This window comes from Balaenoptera ricei, chromosome 6 (assembly GCF_028023285.1).
Source record: "Balaenoptera ricei isolate mBalRic1 chromosome 6, mBalRic1.hap2, whole genome shotgun sequence".
NCBI lineage: Eukaryota > Metazoa > Chordata > Mammalia > Artiodactyla > Balaenopteridae > Balaenoptera > Balaenoptera ricei.
The window spans coordinates 109467817-109489420 of record NC_082644.1 but is presented as its reverse complement, the minus strand read 5'-3'; the positions used below and the strand labels follow the sequence as shown (position 1 = coordinate 109489420).

Here is a 21604-nt window from a genome sequence, read left to right as displayed (position 1 = left end):
TAGGTATTTTATTCTTTTTGTTGCAATGGTAAATGGGAGTGTTTCCTTAATTTCTCTTTCAGATTTTTCATCATTAGTGTATAGGAATGCAAGAGAATTCTGTGCATGAATTTTGTATCTTGCTACTTTACCAAATTCATTGATTAGCTCTAATAGTTTTCTGGTAGCATCTTTAGGATTCTCTATGTATAGTATCATGTCATCTGCAAACAGTGACAGCTTTACTTCATCTTTTCTGATTTGGATTCCTTTTATTTCCTTTTCTTCTCTGATTGCTGTGGCTAAAACTTCCAAAACTATGTTGAATAACAGTGGTGGGAGTGGACAACCTTGTCTTGTTCCTGATCTTAGAGGAAATGGTTTCAGTTTTTCACCATTGAGAATGATGTTGGCTGTGGGTTTGTCATATATGGCCTTTATTATGTTGAGGTAAGCTCCCTCTATGCCTACTTTCTGGAGGGTTTTTATCATAAATGGGTGTTGAATTTTGTCGAAAACTTTTTCCACCTGCAGGCTTTTATTCACACCTTCTCCCTGGAACTGTCTTCCTCTATCTCCTACTGGCCTATTTTGCACCCTCCAGGTCTTAGTTTTAAAAACCATTCTGAGAAGCCTGCCCTGACTCTACCCTCCCCAGGTTGGACGCTTCTCAGGGATGCTATGATGCCACCCTGCACCTATGCTGCAGTCCTCATCACAGAGGGAGTTGGAAAATGTGATCAAATAGCTTGGCTGTCTGCCTTCCCCACTAAAGTTTTGCAAAAGCAGAAACTGCATCTATCTGTATTACAACTGGATCCCAAGAGCTCAGCATCACTAAAAGCTCTTAATTAACATTCAAAGTTGTGAATGAATTATAAGTACTTTAAACATGTCCCCCAACAGTATATTTATATAATGACTTCCCTTTGCATTATTTATATTTTTTAATGATTCCAAAACATCAACTTCTGGGTAACAAATGTTGAGGTAGGGGGATCCGAAACAAATAAAAATCTACCACATTTCTCAAGTATTGGATCAAACCATATGAAACTGCTGTTTTTATAAGTCAAAATGGACTAACATCAATTTCAAATGGTTGAACATACAGGCTCATGCCCTAACATTATCGTGTTAGGCTACTTCATATACCTTCCTCTTCCCTTCAAACCTCCCATACTCCTTCTATTTTCTTTTTCTTCCAATCTTTTTTTTAAATTAATTTTTATTGGAGTATAGTTGCTTTGCAACGTTGTACTCCTTCTATTTTCTTTCTCAGCTGATGACCTCTTATTTTATTGAGAAAACAGAAACCCCACCAGTGGGAACTTCCTCATCTTCCTACCACCAAGGCAACAAAACTACCCATACCTACACGCATCTTCTCTCCCTTCTGATGGAGAAAGTGTCCCATCCCTCTTATCAACAGACAATCTTTCCTCTTTTTTTCTGATCTCATCTCCTTGTCTTCTCAAGGACCAAAAGAACTAAGCCACGATTTGTCTCTCCACTCCGCTCTTGAATATTTTCTGTTGCTTTGATTACTAGCTTTGAGGTTTATTGCACTTGCTTCTCCATTTCCTGGTTGGAAGCTACTGGTGAAATTTTTTTAAACTTAATTTTAAAAATTCATTTATTAGGTACTAGGGGAGGAAGCTGTGGGAGGCAATTTCAAATCTTTACCCAAATGTCTCCCTCCCATTCAGTCTTCAATCTATAATCTAGCATTTGTCCCAGCCACACCTTAACTGCTCTTGTCAAGCTCATCATCATGTTGTCAATCTAAAGCACTTCTCTGTGCTCATCTTTCTTCTTCATGTCGCAGCGACATTCAACATAGCTGACCACTTTCTCTTTTGAAATCTTCTCTGAGCTTCTGCAACCCACTATTTCCTGGTTTTCTCCTACCTTGCTGGCCTCTCTTTCTCAGTTTTCTTAACTGGCTCCTCTTCATGCTCTTCCAAACCCCTGCCTGAGTGAGCTAGTTGATTCTGGTGGAATTAAATATTATTTTTATGCTGATGAATCCCAAATTTATATCTCTAGGACAGATCTCTTGAACTCCAGACTCATATTTCTGATTCTCTTCTTGGTTGTCTCACAGACATTCAAACTCAGCATTCTGAGTTCTCCCATTTTCCAAAACAATACTACCATCCAACCACTTACTCAAGCCAGAAGCTTGGGGATTATCCAATCCAATAGAAAGTGCTGCTGATTCTACTCCCAAAGCTGATCCGTCTATTCCACATCTACCACCTAAATACAGGCCACCAACATTTCTAAGGCAATAGCCTTTTAACATGTCCCTTTATCTCTATTTTGCCCTGCTTCAAATCATTCTCCATCCAGCATCAAAAATAATCTTAATATATAAACCCCCGCTTAAAAGTTGTCAGTGGCTTTCCACTGCACCTGGAATAAAATCCAAACCCCAAGGCCCTGTGCCATCTCTCCCCTCCCCATCTCTCCAAACTTTTACCTGAGCTATTCTCCAGTCATACTGATCTTCTTTCTGTCTCTTAACTCACCAGGGTCTTTCCAATCTCAAAGTACAAGCTGCTCCCTCTCCCTCAGGCCTTTCTTCACATGACGAATCCTCTCCTGCCTTTGCCTTCAGCTTATATGTCACTTCCTCAGAGAGCCATTCCTTTACACCACTTTCCAAAAAGGGGGTTCTCCGCTGTTACTTTATCTGGGTTTACTTGTTTTTTTGTCTGTCTTCTCCACTAAAACACAAACTGCACGAAGGCCAGTACCTTATGTCTTGATCACCATTATATCTTTAGTGCCAGATACAGTGCCTGGCTCACAGTACATGCCTAATGAATATTTGCTGAGTTCATTGATTTATGGTGCCACTGTCTATGCAAATTTTAATAGCATTATAAAGTTCATAATAAGTATATTTTTTCTGGATAATTTCTGAAAATAAATTCCTCTCCCACCCAAATTTAGTTTTTTAAAAATATGTCACCTCACCTAAACTGAATCTCTCAAAAGCTTCCTGTCTGTCCTGAGTGGTTACTGGCTGACCTTCCAAACTTTCCAGTGAACGGAGGTGAAAAATGGTGAACTGGAGGTAATGAGGAAGGGTCACAACTGGATTTTCAGCTAGGATCACAGAAGTCAAATCTTGAAGTGGTTTCAATTTGCTTACATCTTGGAGCTGAAATGATAGGTAACATTATAATTGGTATAACTGAATTTAAAAATCATAAACATCAAGATGTTAAAAACATAAAAAATAAATAAATAAAATAAAAATCATAAACATACCTAAGGGAAGTAATAAATCAAGGAAATTGCTATTAACATGGCAAGGAACCTATTCATGAAACCTATTATCCAAAAGTAGTGGTTTGAAGGGAGAAAAAGAAAGGAGTATTTGAGAATCTAAAATGTATCAAGGGCAATATTAGGCATTTTCCATATACCATTTTAACTGTGACTTCTCACAAAAACCTATGATATAGGAACCATCTTAATTTTCTAGATGATGAAACTGAGGTTCAAAGAATTTAGGTGACTTGCTCAAAGCTCAGAGGTTATATGTGAATGAAATAGGATTTGAATTCAAGACTGTGAAACTCTAACCCTATTATCTTTTCAGTATGCTGATTGAACAAATCAAAAATATAAATGGCTATAAAAAAGGAGTTTGGTAAATCTTCAGGTAACAGTTATACTTGATAGTTAAAAGAAATAAGGATACATAGAGACACTCACGGTTCTGAAGTCAGATTTTTACATTTACCCAAAGAGGGATTTTAAAAGGTTGAGAAACACTACTACCAATAGCTAGTATAAATAAATCTCTCCCAAGTGGATGTGCACTCTTACTGAAGCCAATGTCAAATATGAACTGGGATAAGAAGGTCTTACAAAATTAGAAATAATAATAAATATTTATTAAATGATTTTCCTGTTAACAGTCCTATCTAGGGATCAGCTACTTTTGGAACATGTGTGGCAAATTTTAAATAGATTCATGGCTACCTCCTCCCATCACCCCATAAGCTCCAAGAGCTCCAAGGTGATGCTGGGTAACATGGCGTGGGGCTTGGGCTCTGAGGTTCTTGGGCTGTCACAGTGAAATGGTAGAGTCACCTTACCAGATCTTTATAAAGATGAAATGAGAAAGCATAAACATTGCACAGCATTAAACAAATGTTATTTATTATTATTGGCTTCTACTGGTGAAAGTTTAAAATACTACATAACTCTAATGCTGTATTCCTTACAGTTTTTAAAGTATTTTCACATCTATCATTTCATCTGAGCCCCATACCACTTCTGTAAAGAAGGCAGGGCAGGGACTGTTTTCTCTAATTTAAACAGTGAGTTTTAGAGAGATGAAAGATTCTCCAAAGGTCACAGAAGCAAAGCCTAGACCCACATTGGAAGTCACATCTTTTATTTTCTATTCTAAGACTTAAGTTCTTTAAATTATAGCAGGATTGTACCAATTTTAATACAGATTTAAGTAAATTAATGTTTTTACTTTGCAATGCTTATTGAATATCTAACTGTATAAATATCACAAGGAAATCATAAAATATACTCCAGAGAAAAATACACATCATTATTAGCTTATGTGAACCACGAAAACAAAGTTGCCCTACTATAAAAAGCTAGTGATTAACACTTCTTGTAACACCTAACATTATAATCAAGATTAATTCAGATTAATTCACAAGTTTGAAAAAAAGAACTCTGCTCTAGGCATTCAGTGACATGGACTCTGGCACAAGTTGAATGACTTTGGGTAAGAGAGTTAACCTCTCTGAGACTTTATTTGAAAATGGGAATAAGACAATGGTACCTAACTCACAGAATTATAAAAATAATCCCTGCACTGTCTCCTTAACAAGAGTATTTTGAGGCTCAAATGAAATGAAAGATGGGAAAATGCTAAGAGGTCAACTTTTAGTTACCATGGAACCATGCAAAACCAGGACTGCCTATATTTAATTACCATAGAGAATACTAGGTTATGTCTGAATTTGATGTTTGGTCAAAGGACCAAGGACATTAGAAGAAGTCCCATTTTAAAAAAAACTTATAGATTTTAATCTTTTTGCTTCAACAAGTCCAAAAATTTTTTAAATATTCTTGCTACTTTGAATAACTTACCGATGATATCTTGTTGCCTTTCAGATTGAGGACTCGCAAACATTTTAACTTCTTCCCTAACCATACTGGAATATGTTCAATTTCATTTCCCGCAAGGTTTAGCTTTTGCAGATTATGCATATTTTCTATACCTTCAATTTTGCTGGAAACCAAAGGGTAAAATCAAACTTAGTAAGTACAATGATAGTGCCCCTCCATTGTATTTTAAAAATAAACAGGCTTGGTTTTATGTGGAGTTACTTTCCATAATTATAATTTATAAATGAGAATTTAAAGAGTGGCTAAAAACAAATTTACCAGAACAGCTCTGGTAAACTCTTCATTACTGTGTGTGCCCAGGAATCCCACCTATCCTACTATCAGACTTTAAGATCCCACAACACAGAAGAGTCTGTCCGTAGCTTTATCACTAACCACTGTGAAGACTACTAGTGGACAGCAAGGGGAGAGCTAGAAAGTTCAACAGCACACACTGTGCTATGTGCTACAGCCCTGCACAAGAACAAGATGTCCTTAATTATTACCTTAAATCATCACCAAAACATTAGCTATGCCAGCAGGATATGGCTGCCATTTTGAGCTGGTGGACCCCCAGAATGATACTGTATTTATGAACAAAAATATTTTAATCAGAATATTTAAATTAATAAAACATTATCACCCATATTGATGAATTTTCATGGATGAAATATTTTCCCAAGTTGATTCCAATTTAATTCCTTGGTCAATTCTCTATACTGGGCAAATATTTCCAAGCTTCTTTATTTTCAGTTTTGTTGAAATTATTTTCATCACAATCAATTTTTTTATACATACTTTACATTAAGGATTTGATTCATTAATCACTTTTTTTCCCATTTCATTTTTGCCATATTAGAGGTTTTGCTACTGTTAGTTGTTTTGTTCTCTGGCCATTATATATACCAAGTCTTATGTGGAGGGAAAATACATAGATATAAAGATTTTCAAGATTTGGTAATTGTATCATTTTGCCTATAACAAGTTTTCTATGTATATTTTTAGCCACTGTCAGTTTTATTATGTTTATTTCTCAGAGTAATATATATTATGAAGTGGAAACAAGATAGTGTGTATTTATTACAGCAATGAGCAAAGAACATTAGGATAAATACATAGGCTCAAAACAGGTTGAAATATCTTTAGGATCAAAATGACAGGGTTAAAACATTCTGCTTCATGCCACCTTTTTTAATGTGATAAGGCAGTTAATCAGACTATATCTGGGAAAACTTCCTGTCAAAAATGGAATTAAGATAAAATTTGGTACTCAAAAAATGTATCTCCTTCTTTGATAATGACAGGTATTATTCTGTACTTTAGTAATGTCAAAATATGACAGTTATCATATGTGAAGGGCTAGACTACAAATGAATAAGGATCAAAGTGCCTGCTCTTTCAAAGGATTCTTTCAGTTAACACAGCAGCATTAATCTACCTCTTTAACAAAGATGAGGACCCTGCAGTGCCACCCAAAGAAGTATTTACTTACCAGATTTTGTTATATGATAAGTTGAGCTCACGTAATTTCAACAGCTTGTCCACCTTCTCAATCTTCCCTATTAGATTATGGCTGAGATTCAGTATTTCAAGTTTAACACATTTTTCCAAATTTTCGATATACTAATTGGAAACAAATGAATAAATACTTTATATAACAGATGCCTCGACATAAGCACGACATATAAGCATGTGCTGATCAGTCACCAGAGACTAAGCCTTTACTGCTTCCCCGGAAAATCCGCTGGTGTGGCTCTCCTTGGCCAGGAGTGGCCACTCTCCCCAGGTCGCCAAACTCTCCTTGCCCCTCGGCGGACAACACTTCCTATGCACTAAGAAACTGAAGACTATCCAATGAGAATTTCCCCATCAATCCTTTTCTCCACCTCGACTTTTCTATGCCTCTCCCTTTCTCCCCTCTTCAAAGTTCAACTAGGTACTTACGCTCTTGCATAATCTCACCCATCTCTTCTCCTTGTGTGCCTATATCTCCAATCTCTTTCTCTCTCCTGGATCTTCCCCTCAAGTTTAAAAACAGTCACTTTTCAACAGATATTTATTTCCCACTCACTACATGTCAGATGTGGCACCGGGCAATGGCGATATACTGGTGAACCAGACAATTCCCCTGCTGCAGGAGCCTATGTTCAACATGCTCAGTCTCCTCTATATAATACAAATCACCTCACACCCAACTTGATTCCTACCAAGCTTTCATTTTATCACCCTTATTTGCCACCATGTTCTCATAAAAGTTGTGAATATTTGCTCACTCTGAGGCCTTCCATTCACTATTATTCTATTGGCAAAGCAATATATCTTCCACCCTTACTATGTATTCAAAAAGTTCTCTCCAAGATCACCATTCATTCATCCATTGCAACAAATATTTATCAAACATGGATTGATTATGTGTCAGGAGCTGTTCTAGGTACTGGAAATATGGAAAAACAGTGGTGAATAAGGAAAACAAGGTTCTTGATTTCATTCACAGGGAAAGCCAATAAACAAATAGAGAAACAAAATTTTCAGGCACTGAAGCACACTAACAAGAAAATAAAGGTAACGTGATGTGACAGAGTGCAAGGCACCAAGAGGGCAGATTTTGTCTGCTGTGTTCACTACTATAGTACTAGTGCCTGGCACATGGTAGGTGCTAAATAAATATCTATTGAGTGAAAGAATGAGAGAGAGTGACTGAGGAGAAGGTGGCTAACTGCAATTGGGTTGGTAAGAGAAGGCGTCACAGAGAGAGGAAGTGCATGGAGTTGAGACCCTAATAATAAGCCAGTTGTGTGAACATCTGAGGACAGAGAATACCAGGCAGAGAAAAAAATGCAAAGACCCTAAAAGAATGAACGTGGTTGGTTTGAGAAATAGAAGGAAGGGCTTTTTTAACTGCCAAATCAAATAACCTCTTCCTAGTTTTCATCCTATTTGCTGATTCGGTGACATTTTATAGCATATCCTTTCTGCCTGATGTTCTCTCTCCTTTGGCCCTCGTTCATCATACTCTTGGATCTTCTATTCCAACAGCCCCTTCGGACTTTTTCACTGGGTCTGTCTCTCCCACGTGCTCACTCTCTTTCTCTGATTCCCTCTCACTATTTCTCCTCTTAATCCTAGGCATTCTTCACACTAAGCTCTAAATTCCCAGAGATCAGAAACTAAGCTTATTGACTTCTGTATCTATTCCCACAGCCTAACATAATGCCTGGCATATAATAACCACACAGTAAAGATTTACTAACTTGATATTTCATTTTCACACCCTTTAAACTCCAGGATGTCTCCTTTTTTCCTTTTTAATTACACAAGACGTAAATATATTCTAATAAAAATTTCAAACAAACATAAAAAGCTCTCTTCATCAGGTCTCCAGGCCCCCATAAAAAATCGCACTGCTCAAAAGTAACCATTGTTAAGAGGCTGGTGTATATACATATAGGCCTTTCTATTCATTTACATCTATATATACATATATAGAAAAACAGAATTTTAAAAAATATATTTCGAGACCTTACTATACAAAATATTTTAGAATTTGTTTGTTCCATTTAAATATACTGGAACATTTTCCCACATTAATACATAGAGTTCTGGGGTTTTTTGGGTTTTGTTCTTGTCTTTCAAGAAACTTGATAGTATTTCATGGTATACTGCACGATAATTTTTTTAAGCAATCCCCTATTGACAGACATTTGGTTATTTCCAATTTTTCCATCTTAAATAATGCTTAATAAACATGGCTATTCAGATACTTTTGGATACGTGTGCAAATATTAATAGATATCAAGGAGTAGAACTGCTGTGTTGGTGAGTATAAACTCAGTAAGTATAAACTCAATTGCTGGATCAAACAAATACATTTGAAATTTTCATAAATACTAACAAACTGTTTTCCTAAAATGCTGTACCAATCTATACATCCACTAAGACCATATGAGAATACCCATTTCTCACACCTTTCTGAACACTGAAATAATCTTTTTAATTCTTGTCCATCAGACATACAAGATGGAAAATGGCATCAAACTATTGTTCTACTTCACATCTCTTCGACATTAATGAAATTGAACATATTTTCATGTTAACATTAGCCATTTATAATATTTTTGTGAACAAACCGTTCATATCCTTTGCACATTTTCCATTTAGCTGTCTCTTTCTATTGAACTGTAGGTGCTCTATATATTATGTGGATATTGTTACATATGCTGGAAACACTATCTGCCAGCTTGTTTTTTGCTTTAACTTTTTAAAAGATATCATTCATTAAACACAACTTTTTAAGTTTTTTAAGTAAGCTAAATCTGTCAGTATTTTTCTTTGTGGTATTAGGGTTGGTGTTTGCTTAGAAAGGCCTTCCCAACTCTAAGATTTAAAAATATATTCTCCTATATTCTTTCCTAATAATTTTATAGCACTTTTGTTGGTTGATTTTTGTTTCATTTTCATTAAGATTTTCAATCTTCTGGAATTAGTTTTTGTGACTAATGTAGTAGGCATCTAAGTTTATATTTCCAATTAAAAAATTAAGTTGTCTATTACAATGTGCTCATGCTGTATAGTTTACGAATAAAGTAGTAAACAGTCTAGACCAGGGATCAGCAAACTTCTGTAAAACGCCGAATAGTAAATATTTTTGGCTTTGTGAGACATAGTCTTTTTGACAACCACTTACCTCTGCTATTGTAGTGCAAAAACAGCCACAGACAATATGTAAACAAATGAGTGTAGCTCTGCTCCAATAAAACTTTATTAACAAAAATAGGCAGTAGGCCCAATGTGGCCTACAGGCTGTAGTTTGCTGACTCATTCTAGAGAGAATCAATAATGTATAGAATAATAGGAGCTTATGAATTTGAAGATGTCACACTTCTGATGGAGAACTTTCACTAGAAACAATAAAAGATCTGCAACAAATTCGGCGACATTAGGGTGCTGTAAATCTAATATACTCTTTTAAAAAAAATTTTAAAGCACATAAAAATTAAAAACAATGTCTGTATTCAGAAATGTTGGTAACCTACCCTAAATTTCTTGCCACCATCTTTAGAAAGTGAAAGGTTCAGAGATTTTACCAAGGCCAAATTGTCCTGTTTAGTAAGTTTTTTAACAAGGGCCTCGGTAATATATCGAACTCCTTCATGTGAATCAGCTTCTGAAATTACACAAACAGATCATTATCAGTAGAGGAAGACACGAATACTTTGAAAAACAAATTGTCTTGATGTTATATAACAAAAAAAAATTTTTAAGCCATGCAAATGTAAAAACAGCTGGCTAGTTCTAATTGCAATGTTTTAATAATAATATTTTACTTTGTGTAGCATTTCATAATAATGACGATAACAGTTATACTCTGTAAATATTAATTGTGTACAAGCTTTGTGCTAAATACTTTACATTTAAAAATTTAATCTGGGGACTTCCCTGGTGGCGCAGTGGTTAAGAATCCGCCTGCCAAGGTAGGGAACACGGGTTCGAGCCCTGATCTGGGAAGATCCCACATGCTGCGGAGCAACTAAGCCCGTGCGCCACAACTACTGAGCCTGCACTCTAGAGCCCGCGCGCCACAGCTCCTGAGCCCCTGTGCTGCAACTACTGAAGCCCGTGTGCCTAGAGCCCATGCTCTGCAACAAGAGAAGCCACCGCAATGAGAAGCCCGCGCACCACAACGAAGAGTAGCCCCCGCTCTGTGCAACTAGAGAAAGCCCGCGCGCAGCAATGAAGACCTAATGCAGACAAAAATAAAATTAATTAATTAATTTAAAAAATTTAATTTGTACAACAAACTTTTGGGATAGAAATTACTGTTCCCCTTTATAAAAGAAATTATAATAATTTATTCAAGATCTTGCAGCTAGAAATGTGCAAATCTAGGACTTGAACCTAGGCAGATGAATCTAAAACTTATACTTTTAATTATATGCAGCACTGAGGTTTTTAGCAGAATTTTAATGTTAGCTATTTTAAAATATATAAATATTGGCATTATTTAGTTGTTTGTTTTTTAAAATTCTAATCTAAAGTTCAAAAACACTGGAATTCTTAAAAATCCTCTGTGGTGCTCCAAGGACAATGGTGCTTCAAGGACAAAGAATGACCCTCCTTCAAAAAGTTTCAGCATTATACCCCCTACCGACTCTTAATCGCCTTCCCCACCATGTTGCCATGGTTACGAAATTCCTGAGCCCACCTGGGCGACGCCCACCTGGGCTACTGGGCCTGTCCCAAATAAGGAAAGGCATCTTCCCTTTCCCACTCCCACCCTACAGAAAGAAGGTATATGTGCCTCGACCAATCAGTAAATGAAATTTTCACCTAGGACCATTCCTTTGTTTTCTGGCTATAAAAGCTGATCAATAGCACATGTTTGGGCTCGACTCTCCCAGACTACTAGGAAGTCGGCCCACTGTTATAGCAGCAACCCTTCCCTCTAATAAATTCTATCTTCTTTACATTCTGCCTTGAGTCTGGAAATTCTTTTCCAACCCATGTTCAGACCACGACACCTCTTTTCCTATTTCTTTTTTATGGTAGGAAACTCAAATTTGTTGCTTTTTTAAATATAGAGGATCATAGCATATTTTATAGAGATAAAGAACTAACTTAATGGATAGCACACCCTATCTTAAGACCTTCCTGGATATTGCAGTCACAGCTTGTTAAAGCCATGTTAGTATAGCACAGGGAACTCTACTCAGTACTCTGTAATGGCCTATATGGGAAAAGAATCTAAAAAAGAGTGGATATATGTATATGAATAACTGATTCATTTTGCTGTACACGTGAAACTAACACAACATTGTAAATCAACTATACTCCAATTAAAAAAAATTATTTTAAAAAAAGCTATGTTAAATTCTGCAAAAGCATCCAAAAAAAGAAAATTGCCTCTTGGTTCTTTCTTTATGAATCAAAGATAATTAATCCTGGGTTCAGATCCAGGCTGTGGGCCAAAGTTTCCCTATGATTACTCATAATAAGTTAATATATTTATTTTGGTTCAAAATAAAATAATTTTTAAAATTTGGGCCATTCTAGGAAAGACCATTTTCTAAAATATTAATCAAATTAGAAATAACAGTGTACCAACGGGCAGCAAGGGTACAGTCAACTCAAGGCTGACAATGTTTATTAATAAACACTGATCAATATTCAGGTCAACAGAGTTTGATGACTGTGATTTCATGACTTAGCAAAGAAATCACAAAGTTTTCTTTCACACTTAATCACATTATAGATACCCAGACTAAAAGAATGCTTTTAAGAAAAAATAAAAACCTTGGTGGAACATTTATATGTCCCTTATGTGGAAATCAGTCCATTCACAGATTGCTAATAAGCAAGATGTTAATAAGCAGACTGGAATAGCCCAGGGGTGGATAGCATTTTTATATTGAATTAAGGCACTCCATTCCAAAGTGAACAGATATTCAGATATATAACAGATATATTTGGCATATGAGCTTTAAGGCACTCTCCCACCACAGGAAATAAAGCTTCCTCTTTCAGGAAACTCCCTTCTCCTAACCCTTTCAGACATCTTCACCCTCACCCAGAAGCCTCCATCCTCCACTGTCCCTACACAATTTCTGTCAATAAAAACAATGGTTCAAGTTAGTAGTTGGATATATGTTACATTTGGACCAAAAATGTAAGTTGAATATTTTCCATCTGTACTTAACAGTATTTGGTGAAATTCTTAGGTTAAAAGCAATACCTTGATGGTCTTGGTAGTCCAAAAGCATAGTGTTTTCAGCTATAATCTCAACTTGCTCATACCCCTGTCTTCCAGAATGAAAAGGTAGAGTCTCGGATCCACTTAAAGGTGAAAGTGACCTAGATCTCATGTTGGACGTAAGAGATGATGGACTAGGAGAGTGAGATGATGGTGGCATCTTTGCTTTGGAAATTTTTTGCTGAGGACCTTTCTTCATTGCAAGAATAAAGCCAGGTATCCATCAAAACCTGTAAGAGTTTCCGGTATATTTAACAAGGTTAATTTTTAGAGCTATCAAAACTATTAATCTATTTCTAGAATTTTCAAGACTACAAAGTTATAAACTCAGAAGTTATAGATGCTAGAACCCAAACTACTCCAAGCTGTTGGGAGCAGACACTATTTCAGACATTGCTGATTACTTTACCAGAGGGAAAAGAGACCTCTAGAGGGTTCTGTACTGACAAATACTCCAGCCAGAAGCCTTACCTGTCATTACGGTTCTCAATTTATTGGACCAAACTGGTCACAATGTCTCTTCTACCCATAAGGGGTCCTAGATTGCAGGAAGGTGGAAATCCTTGGCAACCAGCAGTATTTCATACTGATAAGCAGTCTCTCCTTCCTGAAACAGTTTCTTCCTTTGGCTTCTGGGACACCATACTCTCCTGGTATCCTCCCGTCTCCCTGGCCACTCCTTGGCCTCCTTTGCTGGCCAAGGCTCTCCTATTCAATCTTTAAATGTCAGAGCTCCTCAAGTCTCTTCGGGTCTTTCTAATCTTAATTTAGACAATCTAATGCACACCCATGGTTCCCAACGCCACCTGTATACTAATATTTATATTTTCAATCCAACCTTTCTCTGAGTTCCAGACACCTATTCCCAACTGCTACCTGATATCTCACTGGCATCCTGAATCAACATGTCCAAATTGAATTTATCATTTCTCTCATTCCTCCCTCATTTTCCTCCCATCCTGTTCCTCCTCCAGTGTTCCCTAACTATGAACAATGCTCTTGGGAATAAGACAGAAACCTGGGAGTCATTCTTGATGCTTCCCTTTCCCTTTTTCCCATAACCAAACAATCACCAAGTTTTGTCAATTCTACCTCCTAAATATCTCTCAAAATAGTCCATTCTTTCCATCTCCACTGTCGTCTACTCTAATCCACGCCCTCATCAAACTACTCTAATAGCTTCTAACTGATCTGTCTACAAGCTCTCTTGCCTTCCTCCTCCATCACTACATTGCAGCCAGACTGATCTATTTTAAAAGTTAATCTATCTGTCTGTAATAAATGAAATATTTACCATGACCTATGAGGTCCCCCATGATACAGCCTTGTCTCTAGCCTCACATCTGTCACTGGTTCCCTCAACTCTGTGGCTCCAGCCACACGGACCTCTACATCTAATTTCTTCTGCTGTAAATGCTTGTCCCAGTCTTGTCTTTTCTTTTTTTAAAACTTTTCAGAAATTCTCTCCATATAATCTGGATATTAACCCTAATCAGACATATGATTTGCAAAAAATTTCTCCCATTCTGTGGTTTCCGTTTTACTCTGTGATATTGTCTTTTGATGCTCATTTAAAACTTTTTAATAAGTCCAATTTGTCTATGTTTTCTTTTGTTGCCTGTGCCTTTGGTGTCATATCCAAGAAATCACTGCCAAATCCAATGTCATGAAGCTGTTGCCCTATGTTTTCTTCTAAGAGATTTATAATTTTAGCTCTTACATTTAGGTCTTTGATCCATTTTGCGTTAATTTTTGTATATGGTATTAGGTAAAGGTCCAAATTCATTCTTTTGCATGTGGATATCCAGTTTTCCCAGCACGATTTTTGAAGACTTCCCTTTCCCCATTGAATGATCTTGGTACCCTTGTCAAAAATCATTTGACCAAATTCCTTTACTTTTTATGTAAGAAAATTAAGGCCCAGAATGGTAAATGACTTGGTCAGACACAATGCTAGCTGGAGCAATGATAAGAATCAGTTCTCCTCTCAAATTAATTTGTAAGTCAAATCACATAATTAATCTAGTAGAATATAAGTTCCATGAAAGTAGGGATATTGTTCACTGATGTATTCCAGACCTAGGACAGAGCCTAAAAGATAGTAGATAATTACTACTTATGGAATGAATTATTCATAAAGAACCTGGAACCAATAAAATGCTATTTAGTACTTCAGCCATAGGATATCTTCATGAGTAGTATCAGTTCTCAATACCAAGAGCCCTAACTTACAGGTTAGGTTTAATGCAAAAAAGATTTTCATGTTATACAATTGCTCTTATAAGTACATTGCATTAATTATAAATTTGACAAACTTTTAGACCAAAAAATCTTATAAGAAGCATAGGTCTTGAACAAGGCTGCATTAACAATGATTCTATTTTTGCTCAATATCCACAGTCTCCCCTACTCTTACTACTTAAAATGTGAAGATAAAACACAAACTCTTTTTTAGAAAAGTAGTTTGCAATCCAAAGTTTTTGGATAGCTCCAATCTTAATGCCAGGGACTTCCCTGGCGGTCCAGTGGTTAAGACTCCGTGCTTCCACTGCAGGGGCCGCGGGTTTGATCCCTGATTGGGGAACTAAGATCCCACATGCTGCGCACAGCATGGCCAAAAATAAAAAAAAAAGAAATAATAATAATAAATCGTAGCTTTTTAAAAAAAAAAATCTCATTTTAATTTTTTTTTTTTTTTTTTGGCTGTGCCACGCAGCGTGGCAGCATGTGGATCTTAGTTCCCCAACCAGGGATTGAACCCGCACCCACTGCATTGGAAGCATGGAGTCTTAACCACTGGACCACCACGAAAGTCTAAAAAAAAATCTTAATGCCATATAAATTGGTATTAGAAAGAGATATTATAGTGGTTTGATGTGTGAACATCTTCATATGTAATAAATACACCTTCACAGGTATGTACATGGGTATTATTATACAGGCTGGGATTTTAAAGAAACTTATTTTTTAAATGGTTAGAACACATACAATATATGTAAAGGAGAGCTGCCATTAACATATCGAATCAATTAACCAACATTTAACAGATGTTAATACCTTTCAATGACTATATAGTCATTCTAGGAATGCTGATCTTGCCCAAAACATTTCTGGAATTCCTCTTTGGGTCCTGCTTTCAGAATTAATTTATAAGTCTCACAAGAAAACTAGATCCATCACTTCAACTACATTTTGTTTTTATTTTCCCAGTTTCATTATTAACTTTACCATGTGCCAAATATTGTGATAAGCTCTTGTATGTATCCTCACATTAGAAGGATTAAACACAACAACTCTATGAAATAGGTGTTATTATCTCCCATTTTAAAGATTAAGAGGTTAAATAATTTGTTCAAAGTCCCATAACTAATTGGTTAAGCCAAGACTTGAATCCTGATCTGATTCCAAAGCCCATGACTTCATTACCATGTCATACTGCTGACTGAGTTTTCTGGAGGCCAGATCATGTTTGATTCACTCTGTAGGGCCTAGGATAGTGCCTTAGACAAAACAGATCATAAACAAGTGCCACTAAACAACCTTGATTAATGGATGACATACACTATAAAAACTATTCCTGAAGGAAAAACAGAAAATTTAATACAACAATAGCATCACTGAACTCATGATCTAGCTTCTTAAGGTGACTAGTTTGAAGGTAACAAAAACCTGCGAAATTTTTTAAAAGTGATTATTATTTCACCGGTATACAGTACAACATGGCCAACTACCTTGTTCCAATAGTCTAGGTCACTTTAAACTGCAAATCTATGTCTTTACTTTCTCTTCCGTTTTTTCATGTCATATCATCCACATAGGTCAGAAAAGCTTTCCCCCAATTCACATAACTGCTATTTATGCCATAGCCACAAGGTTTTGGGTCTTAATTTCACAAGCGTGGTAAACAATTTTTGTCTCATCATTCTGCCAAGGCAAAAAGTCTCTTAGTAATACTCCTCATTCTGTGTTAAGCTGCACTGGTGCTCTCTTTCTAAATAATAATATACTCAAGCTTGAGAAGAGCTAAGAGGCATGTGCTTTAATAGTATAATTTTATTCATTCCTGAATTAAATATAGTTTTCATAAAGGCAAGAGATTTAAAAGATAAAAGAGGAGAGGCACAGGGCCCAGTTCCCACTTGTATATGTCTTTCTCTAACCTATAGCATGATAGAAAATTATAAAATTAGAATGATAGTGTGCTACATGTTACACAGATATGGCTTATATATTTTTTTTAGTTTCTTGGTTTAAAAAATGCACATCCTATATTTTTATGCAATGCAATTATTTTGTATCCTGCACCTTAGTCTTATCTCTAAATTCTTAAAATATTGAACCATCCTGAATTCCTCTCAGAACATCCTAATGACCAAGACTCTTTGGGCCTCACTAGAATATCATGCTGTCCTTTGTTACCTCACCTGATTAGAAAAACTCTGCCTTACTCATTTATAGAGTTAAAGAAATATATCAGAATGGATTCCAGAAATTGAAATCAACTCTTTCCTTTAATGAATTGTAACCTGAAAGATTAAATGATGGTTCCAAAGTCACAGTGCATTGCCAGACCCCCTCCCTTGGTTGCCATAGCTCCTGTAAAGCCTGGATGTAGGATCTCATAGAACAGCTAACTCAGTGAAATGAGGTTAGGGATTTACTGTGCTTGAGAAAGGCCGGCATTATTTCAGAGACTATCACCTGTGGGTAGTAACGCCTTGAACCACAATTTAAAGAGACAGATATGGCCTAGGCTGTAGTTTGCAATAATATAAACAAAGACTAATCAATAGAAAAGAGAAGATAGAGCTGAGATGTAGGGCTAGAGTGTGTGAAGGGCAGGATAAAGAGAAAACAAAACAAGCAAAACAAGTCCAGAGCTGGAGACACATTTTGAAGGCCCAGAAGGTAGTCTGCAGAGTAAGGAAAGCCGTTGGATGATGTGATCATCAGAATCATGACCGGGCATCCTGTCATTCTCAGACTCAGATACTTGCCTTGATCTAACAATCCCCTCCATCACAGCTTAGTAGAGACCACACTTCCACCTCTATCCAGCCTTTCCTAACATTCCTGACTTTCCACTTTCTTCTCTGATCTTTTCCAAATGAGGCAGACCTCAATAATCCTCAAACCTTCCATCTCGCTTCCCAGCCACTCCAATATGCAAATATCCATCCCCATTTCTTGACTTCCATATCCTCTCCACTGCATCCCTTAGCCCTTTAATCACATCTCAGTACTTTCCCTACAATTCGACTTCATCCCATACCCTCACCCATTTAAACACTATTACTCTCTAACTAGTCCTTTCAAATATCCTGACTCCTATTCCTCTCCAATGGCAATTCTCCATCCTGTGCTCGTCAGCCTCTGCCTCCCATCCTTCACCCTATTCTGGTTGCCAAGTTCTCCCACAAATTCTGTTCCAATTCCCTGACACTGTATTAGTCTCCTCCATTTCTCTATAGTTCTTTCCAGTACCCTGACTCAACACTTCTATATCCATCTTGATTTCCCAAACTGCTCATCACGGCAAATATTCTAACATCCTAATCCATTCCAATACTCTGACTTCTAATTAACCCCTCTTCAAACAAAATAATCAAACCTCCACCCATTCCTCTTCATCTCAACCCAACTGCCTATCTACTCGCCTTTCCCTTCCAACACCCTGACATCTGTGTCCCTCTGCATCCAATTAACATCCTGAACTCTCCTCTCACATCTCTCTCCATTCTACTCAGGTACCCAAAAAACCAAGCTTCCCATCCCTTTCCAGTATTTTATTTATTCAGTCATCCAATTTTATTTGGCAATTTTTATGCACCAAGAACTGTGTTAGGCTCTAAGAATACAGGGCTGAGAAGGCAGGGTTTCTACACTCAAGACACACAAGAGGATTAGGTCTCTGCACCAAATAGCATCCTTTACAACATCTTACAATTAGAATTAAATGATTATTTGTGAAACGACTTGATTATTGCTTGTTTTTCCTTCTAGAGTTTATGCTACAAGACAGTAGGGACTCTGTTTATTGTTTGGTGCACAATATTTGTTGAATGAGTGAAGAAAGGACTGTGCTAAGCACTCTAAAGACATTACCAAATTTAAGTTCTCGCAGATGTGTAAGTTCAAAATTATTAACCTCATTGATAAGCGACCGAGTGTCATTAAGAATTAAGAGCTTGGATTCTGGAACTAAGCAACCTGAGTTCAAATGTTAATTTTCCACTTTCGGTGTGACATAAGGCAAATTATTTAACCTCTCTGATCCACAGTTTCATCGCTTTTGAAATGGGGATGAAAACCTCATACAAGTTATTTTAAATTCTAAATTAGTTAACGCAAAGGACTAAAGGACTCAGAACTGAATCTGGCACACAGTGTACACTCGAAAGTAATTAGCGATTATTTTTTACAAACAAGAAAATATTTGCTCGGGAAGGTTAAGGACCACGCCCAAATCTCAAGAGCCGGTAACACAGGTGGCAGAATCAAGACGTGAAGCCAAGCTTTGACTTCAAAATGCACCTGTCCCTTAACCGTTATACAACAAAGTATTTGCTCTTTCTCTCCTTCAAATATTTCTTCCCAATATCCTAACTCTCATTTTTCTCCATGTACTGTATTCCGCCCGATCCCAGGACGCCCGTCAGGACACCCAAACCATCCTGTACCCCTGTCATTCCCCGCATACACCTGGCACACCTCCTCCCTCCTCCGCTCGGTGGCGGGACCCCATCTTTCTCCACGCCGCACCCCACCCCTGACCTCCTCATTTCCCATCCAAACCTCCCTCCATCCTCCTCCTCCCCACGCCCGTTCCGGGCCCTCCCCTCCTTCCCATCCAATCCCAATTCCCAGGCACACGCCCCCGCCCCGAATCCATCCCACGCTCGGTTCAGGCCTTCCCGCCTTCGCCGCTCACCCCCACCGCTCCGACTGGAAGCCGGAGAACGGCCTCGACCAAGGCCACTCACCACGGAGGAGCCGGGCCGAGCGAGCTCGCGGGCGGACGCCGGGCGGAGAGGCGCTGGTCGCTCCCTTCAGGCGCTCAACGGCGCGGCGGCCATTTTGTTGTGTTGTGCCGGTTGCCGAGGGGCAGTGCGTGCGGTGTGGGCGGGGACTGCTTCGGTCGCGCCCCTCCCCGGAGCATGGGGGCGGGGCCGGGCTTCCCGCCGCTTAGGACGCCAGGGCCGCGGGCGCGCAAAGGCGCGCGGGAGCCGGCGGTAGGGGAGGTTCCTTGTGGCAGCTGGCTAGAGGCCTAGCGCTTTTCTCTGAGGCGAAGCGGCCGCCTCACGGCCAGGCCTCGTCACGCTCCGTGGGGGCTGGGCCTGAGGATGACCTAAGGGACCGATGTGGCGCTGTCGCCAAGCTCCCGCACTTCCAATGCTGCCCGTCTGGGCTTGAACTAGTGTGCCTCGCCCCACGCTCCTCCTCGAGGCCCATTTCTGAGGCGAATTCTCTGCTTCAGGTGCCAGACGTGGATAAACCGCTGAGGGAACGCATCTTGGGCTCCAGCTGCAACCGAGGTTAAGGGAGTGAGAGCAGCCTGGGAGTCCTGGCAGAGACTAGTGCTCTGGTTGTGAGAGGGAAGCCAAAGCCAAAAGCAGTTGAAGAAACTTCGGTTGGGGCTTGCCTGAAAGGGCTGCATTTCACCGCGTATATTCAACAGATGGTTTAAGAGAATTTAGAACATACTGTGCTGGATGCCAGGGAAATACAGTGAATTCTTTTTAAAAACGTTGTCGCCGAGGACACCATTCCTCCACTGCAGCCTCCCATTTCCAAGTTGGTACCCTGGACAGTGTCACCATCAGAGGTTGCACCATCTCCAGAAATCGCCAATGCAGGCACCACCTCTCCCTTACCGTAATTCTCCAATCTTAACAGCTTGCTTGCCCGGAAGACCCCCGTCCTAGCACAATTCACTTCATTGTGACCTCCAATCCCTTGTTCTTACCGTTTTCTCACAGTTCAATGGCCCATCTGTGTAACACTATTTTAGGAATTTCCTCTGTGTCTCAGTTTCCTCATCTGTGAAATGGGACAGTCCTACCTACTTCCCGCAGTTATCCTGATAGTTATAAATGTTGATGTATGTGTAAGAACTTAGAACAGTTCTAAGTTCTCTCACATGCCCTATAATATGTTCTCAATATGTTTTAGTTATTTTAGCATTAGGCAAAGGTTTCCCAGAAGAAGTGACGCCTCATCCTAAGTCCTGGAAGAAGCAAAGAACTTAGTTCAGGGAGTATGGGCGTGGGGAAGAATTTGCTTGGCAAAGGGAACAACTTCTGCAAACCCCAGGAGGAGGGGGAAAAAAGAGCTTGGCAATGAGCTGGACGTTAAGCAGATCAGGATACAGCCAAAAATCTGGAGTGTAGACGCTAAGGCAGGAAGACGGACCTTATGAACCGTATATGAACCGTATTAGGCACTTGTTAATTTTTCCTGAAGGCAGAGATGGATTCAGGACTAGGAAGTTCAGGTGGCTTCCAACAGGGGGCGCCATTCACACTCACATTTATGTGAATGATGCTCCCCTCTCCCCCACTATTTATGCAACACGGAAGGAGGCCCTTGGAGTTGTAGAAAAGTCAAAATTCATTAAAAGCTCCACGTTTTAAATTGAAAGGAAGCTGTATCCTTTTTTAAAAAAATCTAAGTTCAGATGATATTTATTAGTTTGGAATGTGTACATTGCTGAATTTCAGT

General features: G+C 38.4%; 1 protein-coding gene across 6 annotated transcripts in view; it reads right to left on the bottom strand.

Moving 5' to 3' along the window:
• Nucleotides 1–20013, bottom strand: part of CNTRL (centriolin) — an 85781-nt gene extending 65768 nt beyond the window's left edge. For 4 of the 6 annotated variants that reach the window (XM_059925502.1, XM_059925504.1, XM_059925507.1 and 1 more), the window contains exons 1-6: nt 19867–20013; nt 12866–13113; nt 10170–10300; nt 6629–6759; nt 5119–5260; nt 2965–3151 (exon numbers count right to left, since the gene is read on the bottom strand). In XM_059925502.1, the coding sequence (XP_059781485.1) occupies nt 2965–3151; nt 5119–5260; nt 6629–6759; nt 10170–10300; nt 12866–13082 (808 nt within the window). In that variant the 5' untranslated portion in view covers nt 13083–13113; nt 19867–20013. The remainder of the gene's footprint in view (nt 1–2964; nt 3152–5118; nt 5261–6628; nt 6760–10169; nt 10301–12865; nt 13114–19866) is intronic. The other 2 variants (XM_059925505.1, XM_059925506.1) reach the window with 1 other exon arrangement.
• Nucleotides 20014–21604: the final 1591 nt, after the last annotated feature.